This window comes from Rhinoderma darwinii, chromosome 5, assembly GCF_050947455.1.
Source record: "Rhinoderma darwinii isolate aRhiDar2 chromosome 5, aRhiDar2.hap1, whole genome shotgun sequence".
In the NCBI taxonomy this organism is placed as follows: Eukaryota; Metazoa; Chordata; class Amphibia; order Anura; family Rhinodermatidae; genus Rhinoderma; species Rhinoderma darwinii.
This window is the reverse complement of record NC_134691.1, coordinates 219,803,505-219,819,021: the sequence shown is the minus strand read 5'-3', so window position 1 is coordinate 219,819,021 and position 15,517 is coordinate 219,803,505. Positions and strand designations below refer to the sequence as shown.

Sequence of the window (15,517 nt, the reverse complement as noted above, 5' to 3'; positions counted from 1 at the left end):
GCCAACATTTGAAAATCAGTGGAAACCACTCAAAAGTGATCCCATTTGGGAAACTACACCCCTGAAGGAATTTATCGAGGGGTTTGGTGAGCATTTTGACCCCACAGGCTTTATGCTGAATTGAGTGGAATTAGGCCATGAAAATGATAATCTATGTTTTTTCTAATAAAATGTAGATTTAGCTCCGATATTTCCATTTTCACAATAGATAAAGGAGAAAAAAGTACCCCAACATTTGTAAAAAAAACTCTTGAGCACGGCAATACCCTATATGTGGTGATAAACTGCTGTTTGGATCCACAGCATTGCTTTGAAGGAAGGGAGCGCCATTTGGAGCTCAAAATTTGCGGGAATGGTTCGCGGCGCCATGTCACATTTGCAACGCCCCTGTGGGACCAAATTAGTGGAAACCACCCAAAAGTGACCCCATTTGGGAAACTACACACCTGCAGGAATTTATCGAGGGATATAGTGAGCATTTGGACCCCACAGTGTTTTTTCTGAATTTTGTGGAATTATGCTGTGAAATTGAAAATTACTTTTCTTCTGATAAAACGTGGAAATGTAATTTTTTTACAAGGAATAAATGAGAAAAAGCACCCCAACATTTGAAAGACGATTTCTCCTGATTACGGCAATACCCCATATGGGGTCATAAACTGCTGTTTGGACACACTGCAGGGCTCAGAAGGGAAGGAGCGCTATTAGGCATGCAGATTTTGCTGGATTGGTTTTTGGGCGCCATGTTGCATTTGCAAAACCCTAAAGGTTAGTGGTAGCCCTCAAGAAGTGACCCCATTTTATAAACTACCCCCCTCAAGGCATTTGCCTGGACATATGACAGGGTTTAGAAGTGAAGAGCAGCATGCGCATTTGAGGTCTATTTTGGTGATTTTCACACCATTGGCCCACAATTGCAGGGCTCTGAGGTCAAATAGTAAAACAAACCCACAAGTAGCGACCCCTATTTTGGAAACTATACTCTTAAGGAATTTTAAGGGGTGTAGTGAGCATTTTGACCCCACAGGTGTTTTTTCATGAGAAATTAATGAGCAGCAGATGGTGCAAAGTGAAAATCGCAACTTTCCGCTGATATGCCATTTTAGTACACAATATGTTGTGCCCAGTTTGTGCCACCGAAGACAAATACCTCAAAATTTTAAGCAGGTTCTCTCGGGTATGGCGATGCCATATATGTGGATGTAAATTGCTGTCTGGGCTCGCTGCAGGGTTCAGAAGGGAGGAGCGCCATTTGGCTTTTGGAACGCAGATTTAGCTTGGTAGTAGTTCTGTTTGGGGTATTGCTGATATTTCAGTTTGTAAACTGTGAGGGATACATCAGGCTATAATAAGAGGGTATAATAATGGGGTAAATAAAAAATAATCCGCAGATATGTGGCCAGTGTTGCACTGATAAATGGTGCCCGATCTTATCTGCTTTTGGACACTCTGCACATTTTGCATCACCATATTCTGAGAGCCAGAACTTTTTTATTTTTTCTCCACCGGAGCTGTGTGAGGGTTTATTTGTTGCGGGACAATCTGTAGTTTTTATTGGTACCATTTTGGGTTTTTGGCAAGCAAGGTGACCAAAAACCAGCAATTTTGACAATTTTTTTATTCTTTTTTTTACTGCGTTCACCGTGGGCTATAAATGACAATTTTACTTTATTCTGCCTGTCGATACAATTACGGCAATACCAAATGTATATTGTTTTTTTTACAATTTGCAGCATTTGCGCAATAAAATCACTTTTTTTTGCGGTACCAAAGGGCTTGTTTTTTGCGGGACCAGTTGTAGTTTTTATTGGTACTGTTTTGGCGTACATGCGACTTTTTGATCACTTTATATTCCATGTTTTGGGAGGGGTGATGATAAAAAAAAAATAGCGATTCTGGCATTGTTTTTTTTTGTGCGGTGTTCACTGATCGGGAAAAATAATATTATAGTTTTATAGTTTGGGTCGTTACGGACGCGGCGCTACCAAATATCTGTACCTTTTTTAACGTGTTAATTTTTTTCCTATAATAAAAGTCTTATTTTAGAAAAAAAGGAAGTGTTTGTTTTTATTAACTTGAAACTTTTATTTTTACACTTTTTTTCAAATTTTATTTTGTCCTAAGCCAAACTGGGAGGAAACACACTGAAAGGACGGGGCCAAATAGTCGTATTTGCCACTACATATAAGAAAGGGCAGTTGCTCAGGAACAAGAGTAGGGTCCATAACCTTCTTTTGGCTCAACATTGCTCCAGCAGGAGGTTGATCCGTCCCTTCAATATATACACCTATCCATATGAACCACTGAATTACGGTATACAGCATACCGTACGCCTGAATTACTGTAGGAACTGGATTTTGTTCTTTTTGGAGCATAGGACTGGACAGTTCCAGTTTTTTTTCGAGAATTAATATGACACATGGAACGTATTAAAAGTTATATTTTAGGACTATGCACTTTCCATTGATAAAATTGAAGTGGAGATATATTGCTTGCATTGGTGAATCCAGATTGTTTACACATACCTATTGCCTGGTCATGTGATGGACACACAGGGGTACAGTTGATTACAGTTACAGTTCAGATGGAGAATGGCACGATTTTTTTCGTGTTGGGCCTCTGTATGCCTCCATATACTTTGGGAGACTTCTAGGCTGTATTTTCTCACAGGTATTACAGCTTGAATAGCTATGTCAGTGTGAGAGGAACAAAGGCTAGACCATTGAGAGAAGAGGGGGAGAAAGAAATCTTTTCCATGACAAAAGTGTACATCCGCTTTAAAGCTGGTCAGAGAAGCCAGGGAATTCACGTTATTCCTGTAGGGATAAAAGGAGATCAAATTCTCCATAATAGTTTAGCCAAGAAACGTTACTTAAACAGGATTTATTAAATAACTTTACATGTTACATGGACCGCCAGCCCATCATCCTGATTACTTGCAGACACTTTATTTTACACACAATGTAAATGTGAAGTCTTCTGCTTACACCACGCAGATGTCAATATCTCCGTGTACGGAGACTATTCTTCCAGAAAGAATATACAATATATGCAAACTGTGTGCTTCTCTCACACATTTATTCGGAATCTGTGTTCCTATGGGAAGATTTGCGTTTCCTCTTTTTTTTCTTTTTTTTCTCTTTTTTCCTTTTTTTCTTCTTGTTTTTTTCGTGGGAGTCATTTGAACTACTGCTGCTCCCACTGCTTTCGTCAGATGTTGAATCCTCAAGCAGTTTTTTCAGCTGCTGAATCCTATAAAGTGGAACAGAACAAAGTCATACACTATAATCTCTAATATCCTTCTATTATTGCCATTGTTATTGTAGTAGCGATCCAATGATAGACCAACACATCAGCCGCACCATAAGCAGAAGAAGGGCATCATTTCTGCTATATTCTGAAATCACTGCTGCTTATAAAATGAATATTTCTCTTAAGAAGTGAGCTTATTATTAATAATGGTGAACAATTGTGATCGCATGTTTTAGCGATAATGGGACAGACAAATCCACAAAAGGAAAATGGACAATATATTCATTTTGTGGTTTTAGTGGTTTTCCGAGAGTGACTCTGAAGCGGTCACGTGGATAAACGTCACGTCATCAGTCCAGGAAGGTAAACAAAGACTGGCGGGGACCACCGGAGCATGAGCGCTGGAAGTCGGGGGATTTAACAGGTCAGTAATGTTTTTTGTTTTTTTTCAGAACATTTCCTGCAGCTAGTTTAATTTCTTAAACTTTGTTTTCGCCTATATCTGTGTATTCATTGTAATAATGGGCTATTACCATTAGTTCCCTGTTATCAGTGACCTGTATATTGGGACACACAGATCTTATGTTCCCTGCTTACGTGTGACCCCATTGTTAAACAATAAAATAAAAAAATATAGCAAATTGTAGAAAATAAAAAAATAATAATAAATATATTTTGCTTTTAAAAAAGCCCCCCTTCCTTTTGCATGGTCATAAGGTGCTCAGGCAGTAATATGTTTCAGTCACGCAGAATGTGCATTATCCCCAGCCACCAATTTTTGCCTGGCAATATCTGCTTTTGTGCATTCACTAAAAAAAATTCAAACCCCTTAACAACATGCGTGGCAGCCGTTAAGCGGAAGTATGGAGCAGGCTCACGGGCTGAGCTCGCTCAATACTTAGCGGGTGACGGCTGTGTAATACAGCCGAAACCTCACTGCAACGGGCGGAATCAAAGATCACTTTGATTCCACCCCTTTAATGTCACGGTCAATCGCGACCACGACATTTAAATAGTTAGAATGAGGGGGACGGCCCCCTTAAACATGCCATTGCCCCCCCCCCCACGACACGAGCGTGGGGTGCTGATGGTAAGCATGGCCGCCTGGGGGCCTAATGAAGGCCCCCAGGTATGTCCTCTTTGTATGCCTCTGGCATGGCTTCAAAGGTGACTGTCAGTATAGCGATATACTGCAATACATTAGTATTGCAGTATATCATGCAAGCGATCCAACAATCCCTGGTTCAAGTCCTTTAGGGGGACTAAAAGAAAAAGTAAAAAGCAGTTAAATTAAGTTTTTTCTAATGTTCCAAAAAAAAAAAAAAAATATTACAAAGTTAAAAAAAACCTTTTCCCATTTTTTCACCAAAGCAATGTTTCAAAAAAGTGAACATAACTAGTATCGCCGCGTCCGTAAAGTCCAAACTATAACAATATAGTTGAACCCGCTCGTTGAACGCCGTAAAAAATAAAAAATAAAAATATATATATATATATATATATATATATATACATATATATATATATAACACCCAAATTGCTGGTTTTTTTAGTCACCGTAGCTCTCCAAAAAAATGGAATACAAAGTGATCAAAAAGTTGCATGTACCCCACAATGGTATCAATAAAAATTACAGCTTGTCCCATAAAAATAAGCCTCACATCACTTAATTAAACTAAAAAACAAGTTATGGGTAAATAATAACCTTTAGGTTTTTTTCGCACACTTTTTCTAAGCTTTTTAAAACACATGTAAAAAACACCATTTTTTTCAAGTATTTGTAATGGTGTTTTTTACATGCGTTTTTGGTGATATTTTTTTATTTTGTAGAAGTGTTTTACTAAGCCTATGGGAAAAAAACCGCTACGGAAAAGCCATACCTAGACATTCTTAGATTTTGCTACTAACAAGCTACGTAAAAACGACACCTAAAAACGTGCGGAAATGCTGTGCGTGAATCCAGCCTTAAAATTTTTGCATTCCAAAAGGTAACGTTTTGCTCTAGACATCAAGGCCCAAAACACCCCCAATTATGAAATGGTTAACTGGAGCTACACTTTAAAGCAAGACCTTACAGAATTATTACCTCATCTGTTTCTCTTGCTGTTCTTTCTCCTTTAATAAGCCATACATTGGGTCTTCATGAGCCTATAGAAAGATAAAATGTACACATACAACAATAAAATCAATGATTCAGAAATATGTCCCATCTTGGTGGAGGAGGTAGCAAGACCTTGGAAAGGTTATGGCATAGTCATGATCTACAAATAAAGAAAATAATCATTATGTATAATAACTATTTAAGGATACATTTTCATTTACAGTATTTATATACACCTAAGTATTTTCTAATAGTAAAGGGTTTTCATAAGGGACATGGCCATTGAACATTCTCACAAGGCTTTAGAATGAGGAATCTTGCACTATCTCCCTGTTCTGATAGGAATGCACTAAAGAAGAGGGCAGGAGAAGGGCCACCTCTGCCAGGCCTGCTGTGAATACTCTTTAACCCCTTAAGGACTCGGCGAATTTTTGCCTTGAGGACAGAACAATTTTTTTATATTTCCCTCTTTGCGTCCCGACGCTCATAACTCTTTTAATTTTTGTACGACGTAGTCATATGAGACTTTGTTTTTTGCGGGACGAGTTGTACTTTATGTAGGTACCATTTTTTGGTACAAATACATTATCGTTTAATTTCTATACATTCTTATTTTGGCAAAAATGCAGAATAAAAGCAGTTCCGCTGCAGTTTTAATATTTTTACACCGATCATCATAAATAATGTTATACATTTGTTGTACAGGCTGTTACGGTCGTGGCGATACCAAATATGTCTATATTATTTCATGTTTTGGGACTTATATTTTAAAAAGTTTATTTATTATAAAAAATGTGTGTTTCTGTGTATTTTTTTTACTTTTTATTTATCATGAATTTTTTTTTACATTCATTTTACTTTTTTTTTTAATCCCATAAAGGGATGTATCATTTTGATTTTGATTTTGTAACTGCAATCTACTGGCATAGGTCTATATGCCAGTACATTAGCCTGTTACTGATTGTACACAGGCAGTTGTTGGGGCATACCTCAGTATGCCCTAACAACAGGAAATATGTTCAGACAGCCCTGGGGTCCTTCAATGGACCCTGGGCTGTCTGGCTATATGAGTTGTGGGCTTTGATCGCGTCACAGTTATTTTCTGTGACGCGATCAATGTGTAGTCTCCCCTCTTTGGACGCCGTGATCAGCTTTCATCGCGGCATTCAAAGGGTTAACGGCGAAAAGAAGATGTTTCTCTCCTCTCCGCTGTCAGAGCGGGGCCGTGGCTGTGTATTACAGCCGTTGCCCCGCTCTCGATCACGCGCAGAGACGGCTGTCACACAGGACGAGTATGCTCGTCCTAATGCGCGAAGTGCTCGCCGCTCAGGACGAGCATACTCGTCCTGTGTCGGCAACCAGTTAACAAAAGATGGTAAACATGTATATTGTGTTATGCTAAAAAAACAAAACAATAGAGAGAGTGACAGGTTCTCTTTAATGCTTACTTAATGGATAAAACCTTCTCAGAATGGTTAGCTGATATTCCCAGGGGAAGCGGTGTGCGGCTGCGCATATTATATGCACTTTCTATTCTCCGCTCTGGCTTTTAACTCCTTATTACTGCAGTCTAGTTTGGGCCTTAAGGCTCAGAGACCATTTTTCAAATCTGACGTGTCACTTTATGTGGTAATAACTTTGGAGTGCCTTTATTAATTCAAGCAATTCTTGGATTGTTTTCTCGTGACACATTGGACTTTATGTTCGTGGTACAATTTGGCCGATACATTCAGTGTTTATTTGTGAAAAATAGCAAAATTTAGAGAAAATGTGGAAAAATTTGCATTTTTCTCAATTTAAATGTATCTGCTTGTAAGACAGATTTCACAGGAATTAAAAAGCAAAGTGGAGGTGAAATCTGAAATTTCATTTTTCTTGCAGAAATTAAATTTGAATGCATTTTTTTTCTGTAACACAGAAGGATTTACCAGAGAAACGCAACTCAATATTTATTGCCCAGATTCTGCAGTTTTTAGAAATTTTCCACATGTGGTGCTAGTGTGATAATGGACTGAAGCACAGGCCTCAGAAGCAAAGGAGCTTTAGACCCCACTTTGACCCCATTTTGCAAACTACACCCCTCAAGGAATTTATCGAGGCATATAGTGAGTATTTAGACCCCACAGGTTTTTTGCTGCATTTAGTGGAATTTGGCTGTGAAATTGAAAATCACATATTTTTCAGATAAAACATGCAAATATTTGAATTTTTACAAGAAATAAAAGGAGAAAAAGCACCCTAACATTTGTAATTCAATTTCTCCTGAGTACGGCAATACCCCATATGTGGTCATAAACTCCTGGTTGAACAAACGGCAGCGCTCAGAAATGAGGGATGTGCTATTTGGCATGTAAATTTTGCTGGATTGGTTTCTGGGCACAATGTCGCATTTGCAGAGCTTCTGAGGTACCAGTACAGGGGAAACCCCTTAAAAGTAACTCAATTTTGGAAGCTACACGCCTAGAGGAATTCATTGCAATTTTCATGGGGTGCATGCGCCTTGTTGATCACTCTTTATTCTATTTTTAGGTGGCGTGGGGACTAAAAAACAGCAATTCTACTAATGTTTTTTTATTCTATTTTTTTACAGCGTTCACCGTGCGCTATAAATGACATATTCACTTTCTTCTGCGTGGCGATACGATTACGGCAATACCATATGTATATCATTTTTTTTATGTCTTATGGCGTTTGCACAATAAAATACTTTTTAAAAAAAATCATTTACTTTTTGTGTTGCCATATTCTAAGAGACATAACTTTTTTATTTTGCCATCAAGGAAGCCGCCTGAGGGCTTGTTTCTTGCGTAACGAACTGCAGTTTTGATTACTACCATTTTGGGTACATGTGACTTTTTGATCTCTTTTTATTCCATTTTTTTGCGAGGTGAAGTGACCAACAAAATTGTGATTCTGGTATGGTTTATTGTTATTTTTTTACGCTACATGGGATAAATAACAAAATAATTTTGTAGTTCAGGCTGTTATGGAGGCGGCGATACCAATTATGTATAGTTTATTTATTTATTTTAATAATAGAGGACTTGATAAGGGAAAAATGTTAAATTTTTATACAACTTTTTTTTTAAACCTTTTTTTCCCCCACTATGGGACTTGAAGGCATGAAGCCCTGATCGCTATTCTAATACACAGCACATACGTAGTGCAGTGCATTAGAGCTGTCAGCCATAGAAACCATCGGTACCTGCGATAACATTGCGGGGAGTCAATGGTGTAACCCCTTAGAAACCGCGATCGCTATTGAACGTGGCTTCTAAGGTGTTAATTGGAGGGGACCACTGCGATCGGTCCCTGGGGAAGGAGCTGCGGAAACTGCTGTATCGGACAGCAGTTGTCACAGCTTCTGTATGTGCCGGGAAGGTGCCGGAATTGCGGTTACTCCCACAACGTACTATTCCGTCACTGAGCGCGAACGATGCGCTCAGCATGACTGAATAGTTAGTCGTGGAGAGGGAAGGGGTTAAACCTTAATGACCAAGCTATTTTTTACGTTTTTCCATTGTCGCATTCAAAGAGCTATAACTTTTTGATTTTTCTGTCGACATTGCTGTGTAAGGACTTGTTTTTTTGTGGGGCACATTGTGTTTTTTATGATCACCAGTTTGGGGTACATATAATTTATAGATTAACTTTTATTAACTTTTTTGGCGGGGTAACGGAAAATGTAATTTCGCCATTCTTTTTTGTGTCTTAAATTTACGCAGTTTACCGTGTGGTATAAATAACATTAAATAACTTTATTCAGCCGGTCGTTACGATTGCGGCGATATCAAATGCATACAGTTTATGTTTTACTACTTTTACACAGTAAAAATGTAAAGGATCTGCCAGGCACAGCTTCGGGGTTAACTCCCAGAACTAATCAGTCAGCACCTGAGAATACATCCCTGAGACTGACTCCTGCTTCCACCATTCAGGCTGGCAGGCTTAGGAGTGGGAGAGCCTATCGTAACCTGGCCAGACTCAGCTAGCTCCCGCCCTCGGTCTATTTAAGCCTGCACTTCCTGTCCCTCGGTGCTTGTGATTCCTTCCTTGTGGTTTCCTGGCCCAGCTACAGCTCCTGCTATTTTTGATCCTGCTCCATACAGACCCTGGCTTACCGACTACTCTTCTGCTTTTCGTTTTGTACCTCGCACACTCCTGGCTTGACTCGGCTCGTTCACCACTCTGGTTGCTCACGGTGTTGCCGTGGGCAACGGCCCCTTTTCCTTGCTTGTGTTCCTTTGTATGTTTGTCGTGCACTTACTGAGCGCAGGGACCGCCGCCCAGTTGTACCCCGTCGCCTAGGGCGGGTCGTTGCAAGTAGGCAGGGACAGAGTGGCGGGTAGATTAGGGCTCACTTGTCCGTCTCCCTACCCCCTGCCATTACATAATCACAAGCCCATACCTAGTCTACCCCTGGTCCCTGACACCACTATGGATCCCCGTGAGACCCTGGCTCAGCAAATGCAGGGTCTCTCCCTACAGGTCCAGGCCCTGGCTCAGAGGGTCAACCAGCCTGATGCTACCCTGGTAGTTCCCCTCACCGCACCTCTTGAACCCCACCTCAAGTTGCCCGACCGGTTCTCAGGGGACCGGAGGGCTTTTCTCTCCTTTCGGGAGAGTTGTAGGCTTTACTTTCGTTTAAAGCCTCATTCCTCAGGTTCTGAGAGCCAGCGGGTGGGTATAATTATGTCCCGGCTCCAGGAAGGGCCCCAAGAGTGGGCCTTCTCCTTGGCTCCTGACGCCCCTGAACTTTCCTCCGTTGATTGTTTCTTTTCTGCTCTCTGACTTATTTATGACGAGACTGACAGGACTGCCTTTGCCGAGAGTCAGCTGGTGACCTTAAGTCAGGGTAAGAGACCTGTTGAGGAGTATTGCTCTGACTTTCGGAAGTGGTGCGTAGCTTCTCGGTGGAATGACCCTGCCTTAAGGTGCCAGTTTAGGTTGGGTCTGTCGAATGCCCTGAAAGACCTGCTAGTTAGCTATCCCTCTTCTGACTCCCTAGACCAGGTTATGGCTTTAGCGGTACGACTTGACCGACGTCTCAGGGAACGACAACGTGAACGTTTATGTGTTTTCTCCTCCGACTCCCCCATGATGCCTCCCGAAGCTCCGTTGCTTCGTTCCTCCCCGAAAGATTCAGAGATACCTATGCAACTCGGGGCCTCCGTGCCCCCCCAACAACGTAGAGAATTCCGCAGGAAGAATGGTCTCTGCTTCTACTGTGGGGACGACAAGCATCAAGTGAACAACTGTCCTAAGCGTAAGATTGCAGCCAGAGAACTTCCGCGTCTAAGTGATCATCGGGGAGGTCACTTGGGCGCACAGGTATTTCCCGTAAATATGAAACGTACTAAGATCTTGCTTCCCTTTCAGGTCTCTTTTGGTGGTAGGTCTGCTACCGGCAGTGCCTTCGTGGATTCAGGGTCCTCTACTAATATCATGTCTGTGGAATTTGCTATGTCCCTTGCTATGCCTCTGATTGATTTGCCTAAACCTGTCCCGGTAGTGGGTATCGACTCCACTCCTCTTGCTAATGGTTATTTTACACAGCATACCCCTGTTTTTGAACTCCTTGTTGGCTCCATGCATTTGGAGCAATGCTCTGTACTGTTGATGCAGGGATTATCGTACGATTTGGTTCTAGGTCTTCCCTGGTTGCAATTGCATAATCCCACGTTTGACTGGAATACTGGGGAGCTAACCAAATGGGGTAATGAATGTTGTACGTCATGTTTTTCTGTTAATTCTATTTCTCCCCCTAAGGAGGCGAATACGCTACCCGAGTTTGTTCAGGACTTCGCTGATGTTTTCTCTAGGGAGGCCTCCGAAGTGTTACCTCCTCATAGAGAATACGATTGCGCTATCGAATTGGTACCAGGAGCTAAGCTTCCTAAGGGTAGGATATTTAATCTTTCTTGTCCCGAACGTGAAGCTATGAGAGTGTATATCCAGGAATCCCTGGCCAAGGGTTACATTCGTCCCTCTTCTTCTCCGGTAGGTGCTGGCTTCTTCTTCGTGGGGAAGAAGGATGGTGGTCTTAGGCCATGCATTGACTACCGTAGCCTGAATAAGGTCACGGTAAGGAACCAGTATCCCCTTCCTTTGATTCCTGATCTCTTTAATCAGGTTCAGGGGGCCCAATGGTTTTCTAAATTGGATCTACGGGGGGAGTATAACCTTATTCGCATCAAAGAGGGGGATGAGTGGAAGACTGCGTTTAACACGCCCGAAGGCCATTTCGAATACCTCGTCATGCCCTTTGGGTTGTGTAATGCCCCTGCGGTCTTCCAGAATTTCATAAATGAGATTTTGAGAAATTACCTGGGGATTTTTCTGGTAGTGTACCTTGATGACATACTGGTGTTTTCCAAGGACTGGTCCTCCCACATTGAGCATGTCAGGAAGGAGCTCCAGGTACTTCGGGAAAACAAACTGTTTGCCAAAACCGAAAAATGTGTGTTTGGGGTACAGGAGATTCCATTTTTGGGTCAAATCCTCACTCCTCATGAATTCCGCTTGGACCCCGCCAAGGTTCAGGCTGTGGCGGAATGGGTCCAACCTGCCTCCCTGAAGGCGTTACAGTGTTTTTTGGGGTTCGCTAATTATTACAGATTTATTGCTAACTTCTCGGTCATCGCTAAGCCCCTTACGGACCTCACTCGCAAAGGTGCTGATCTCCTCCACTGGCCTCCTGAGGCTGTCCAGGCTTTTGAGGTCCTTAAGAAGTGCTTTGTCTCGGCCCCGGTGCTGGTTCAGCCCAACCAAATGGAGCCATTTATCGTGGAAGTTGACGCATCTGAGGTGGGAGTGGGGGCTGTCTTGTCCCAGGGTACCAAGTCCCTCACCCATCTCCGCCCCTGTGCCTACTTCTCCAGGAAGTTTTCGCCAACTGAAAGTAACTATGATATTGGCAACCGCGAACTCTTAGCCATTAAATGGGCATTTGAAGAGTGGCGCCACTTCCTGGAGGGGGCTAGGCACCAGGTAACGGTCCTTACCGACCACAAGCATCTGGTTTTCCTAGAATCTGCCCGGAGGCTAAACCCGAGACAAGCTCGATGGGCATTATTTTTTACCAGATTCAATTTTTTGGTTACCTATAGGGCTGGGTCTAAAAATATTAAGGCTGATGCACTGTCGCGTAGCTTCATGGCCAGCCCTCCTTCGGAGGAAGATCCTGCTTGTATTTTGCCTCCAGGTATAATCATTTCCTCGATCGATTCTGATTTAGTCTCTGAAATTGCTGCTGATCAAGGTGCAGCTCCCGGGAACCTTCCTGAGAACAAGCTGTTTGTTCCCCTGCAATTCCGGCTAAGGGTACTTAGGGAAAATCATGACTCCGCACTATCTGGCCATCCAGGCATCCTGGGTACCAAACACCTCATTACCAGAAATTATTGGTGGCCTGGCTTGCCTAAAGACGTTAAGGCCTACGTCGCCGCTTGTGAGGTTTGTGCTAGGTCCAAGACTCCCAGGTCCCGACCAGCGGGCTTACTGCGTTCGTTGCCCATTCCCCAGAGACCTTGGACACATATCTCCATGGATTTTATCACCGATTTGCCTCCATCCCAAGGCAAGTCGGTGGTGTGGGTGGTGGTGGACCGCTTCAGTAAGATGTGCCACTTTGTGCCCCTCAAGAAACTACCCAACGCCAAAACGTTGGCTACCTTGTTTGTCAAACACATCCTGCGTCTCCATGGGTTCCCTGTCAATATTGTTTCGGACAGAGGGGTACAATTTGTTTCATTGTTTTGGAGAGCCTTCTGTATGAAGTTCGGGATTGATCTGTCCTTCTCCTCTGCCTTCCATCCTGAAACCAATGGCCAAACGGAGAGGACTAATCAATCTCTAGAACAATACTTAAGGTGTTTTGTCTCTGACTGTCAATTTGATTGGGTCTCTTTCATTCCCCTCGCCGAATTTTCCCTTAATAACCGGGTCAGTAACTCGTCAGGGGTCTCTCCTTTTTTTTGTAATTTTGGGTTTAATCCACGGTTCTCCTCCGTTTCACCTGGTAGTTCCAACAATCCCGAGGTAGAGGTCGTTCATCGGGAACTGTGCACAGTCTGGGCCCAGGTTCAGAAAAACCTAGAGGTGTCCCAGAGCGTACAAAAAACTCAGGCTGATAAAAAACGTTCTGCTAACCCCCTGTTTATGGTCGGGGATCTGGTGTGTTTGTCATCTAGGAACTTGCGTCTCAAGGTTCCGTCCAAGAAGTTTGCTCCCCGGTTTATTGGGCCGTATAAGGTCATTGAGGTCCTCAATCCTGTCTCCTTCCGGCTGGAGTTACCCCCGTCTTTTCGGATACACGACGTGTTTCATGCCTCCCTCCTCAAACGCTGCTCCCCGTCCTTGGCTCCCTCGAGGAGACCTCCTGTTCCCATCCTCACCCCTGAGGGGGTGAAATTCGAGGTGGCCAGGATTGTGGACAGCAAGATGGTCCAAGGCTCCCTCCAGTACCTGGTCCATTGGAGAGGATACGGGCCCGAGGAGAGGACTTGGGTACCCGCCCGGGATGTTCACGCTGGGGTATTGGTCAGGAGGTTCCACCTGCGTTTCCCCAGTAAGCCAGGTCCACTTAGAAAGGGTCCGGTGGCCCCTCATAAAAGGGGGGGTACTGTAAAGGATCTGCCAGGCACAGCTTCGGGGTTAACTCCCAGAACTAATCAGTCAGCACCTGAGAATACATCCCTGAGACTGACTCCTGCTTCCACCATTCAGGCTGGCAGGCTTAGGAGTGGGAGAGCCTATCGTAACCTGGCCAGACTCAGCTAGCTCCCGCCCTCGGTCTATTTAAGCCTGCACTTCCTGTCCCTCGGTGCTTGCGATTCCTTCCTTGTGGTTTCCTGGCCCAGCTACAGCTCCTGCTATTTTTGATCCTGCTCCATACAGACCCTGGCTTACCGACTACTCTTCTGCTTTTCGTTTTGTACCTCGTACACTCCTGGCTTGACTCGGCTCGTTCACCACTCTGGTTGCTCACAGTGTTGCCGTGGGCAACGGCCCCTTTTCCTTGCTTGTGTTCCTTTGTATGTTTGTCGTGCACTTACTGAGCGCAGGGACCGCCGCCCAGTTGTACCCCGTCGCCTAGGGCGGGTCGTTGCAAGTAGGCAGGGACAGAGTGGCGGGTAGATTAGGGCTCACTTGTCCGTCTCCCTACCCCCTGCCATTACAAAAAACCCTTTTTTTTCTCAAAATTATTTGTTTTTGTGTCGCCATGTTTTAAGAGCCATAACTTTTCTATTTGCAGCTGTATGAAGGCTTTTTTTTTTCTTTGCAGGATAACTTGTCGTTTTTATTGGTATCATTTTGGAGTACATGCGACTCTTTGATCACTTTATCAAATTTTTTTGAAGGCAGGGTGAACAAAAAAAACGCACTTCTGGCATTTTTTGTAATTTTATTTTTTACGGCGTTCACCGTGCGGATTAAATAATGTAATCATTGTGTTAGGGGAAAAAGTGGTTTTTTTTACTTGGGGTTTTTATTTATTTATTATAAACTTGTTTTTACTTTTTTTTTTAGTCCCACTAGGGGACTTAACTATGCGATCATTTGATCGCTTTTATAATACACTGCAATACTTCTGTATTGCAGTGTATTATGCCTGTTGGTGCAAAAACTGACAGGCATCTGTTAGGCCATGCCTCTGGCATTGCGCAACAGGCATTTAGTAAAGACAGACCTTAGAAACCATCGGTAACCAGCGATTGCATCGCGGGTGTGGCGGCGGGGTGAGAGGAGCCCCTCCCTCTAAAAGCACTCAGGTGCGGCGGTCACTATTGACTGCCGCATCTGAGGGGTTAAACATGATTGGAGACCACTGCTATTGGTCTCAGACCGTTGCCCTGAAGCCCGATGAACTTAGAAACAGCCTTGGTTTCACAAGCAGAGCGCCCGATTCGGGTGCTACATCTTCTGAAGTGCCGCTGTGAAAAGGCAGCACTTTAGAAGAACTACCCTTAACGGCAGCCGTGAAAACGCGGAGCTTCAGAAGAACTTCCCCGAACGTCCGCCGTAAGAACACTATACGGTGGTCGTTAAGGGATTTTGGTAATTTTTAAGTATTTACAAATGCAGAATACAGAGAATGTCATTAGAAGACTTTGTGAATGCCCATTGGCTATCATGATGTGGTTAATGCTGTATATGGGACAC

At 43.2% G+C, this 15,517-nt stretch overlaps 1 protein-coding gene across 4 annotated transcripts in view; it reads right to left on the bottom strand.

The window, feature by feature from the left end:
• Window positions 1-2,868: 2,868 nt before the first annotated feature.
• Window positions 2,869-15,517, bottom strand: part of RP9 (RP9 pre-mRNA splicing factor) — a 79,423-nt gene continuing 66,774 nt past the window's right edge. For all 4 annotated transcript variants that reach the window (XM_075826948.1, XM_075826946.1, XM_075826947.1 and 1 more), the window contains 2 exons: window positions 5,339-5,400; window positions 2,869-3,252 (listed from right to left, as the gene is read on the bottom strand). In XM_075826948.1, the coding sequence (XP_075683063.1) occupies window positions 3,078-3,252; window positions 5,339-5,400 (237 nt within the window). In that variant the 3' untranslated portion in view covers window positions 2,869-3,077. The remainder of the gene's footprint in view (window positions 3,253-5,338; window positions 5,401-15,517) is intronic.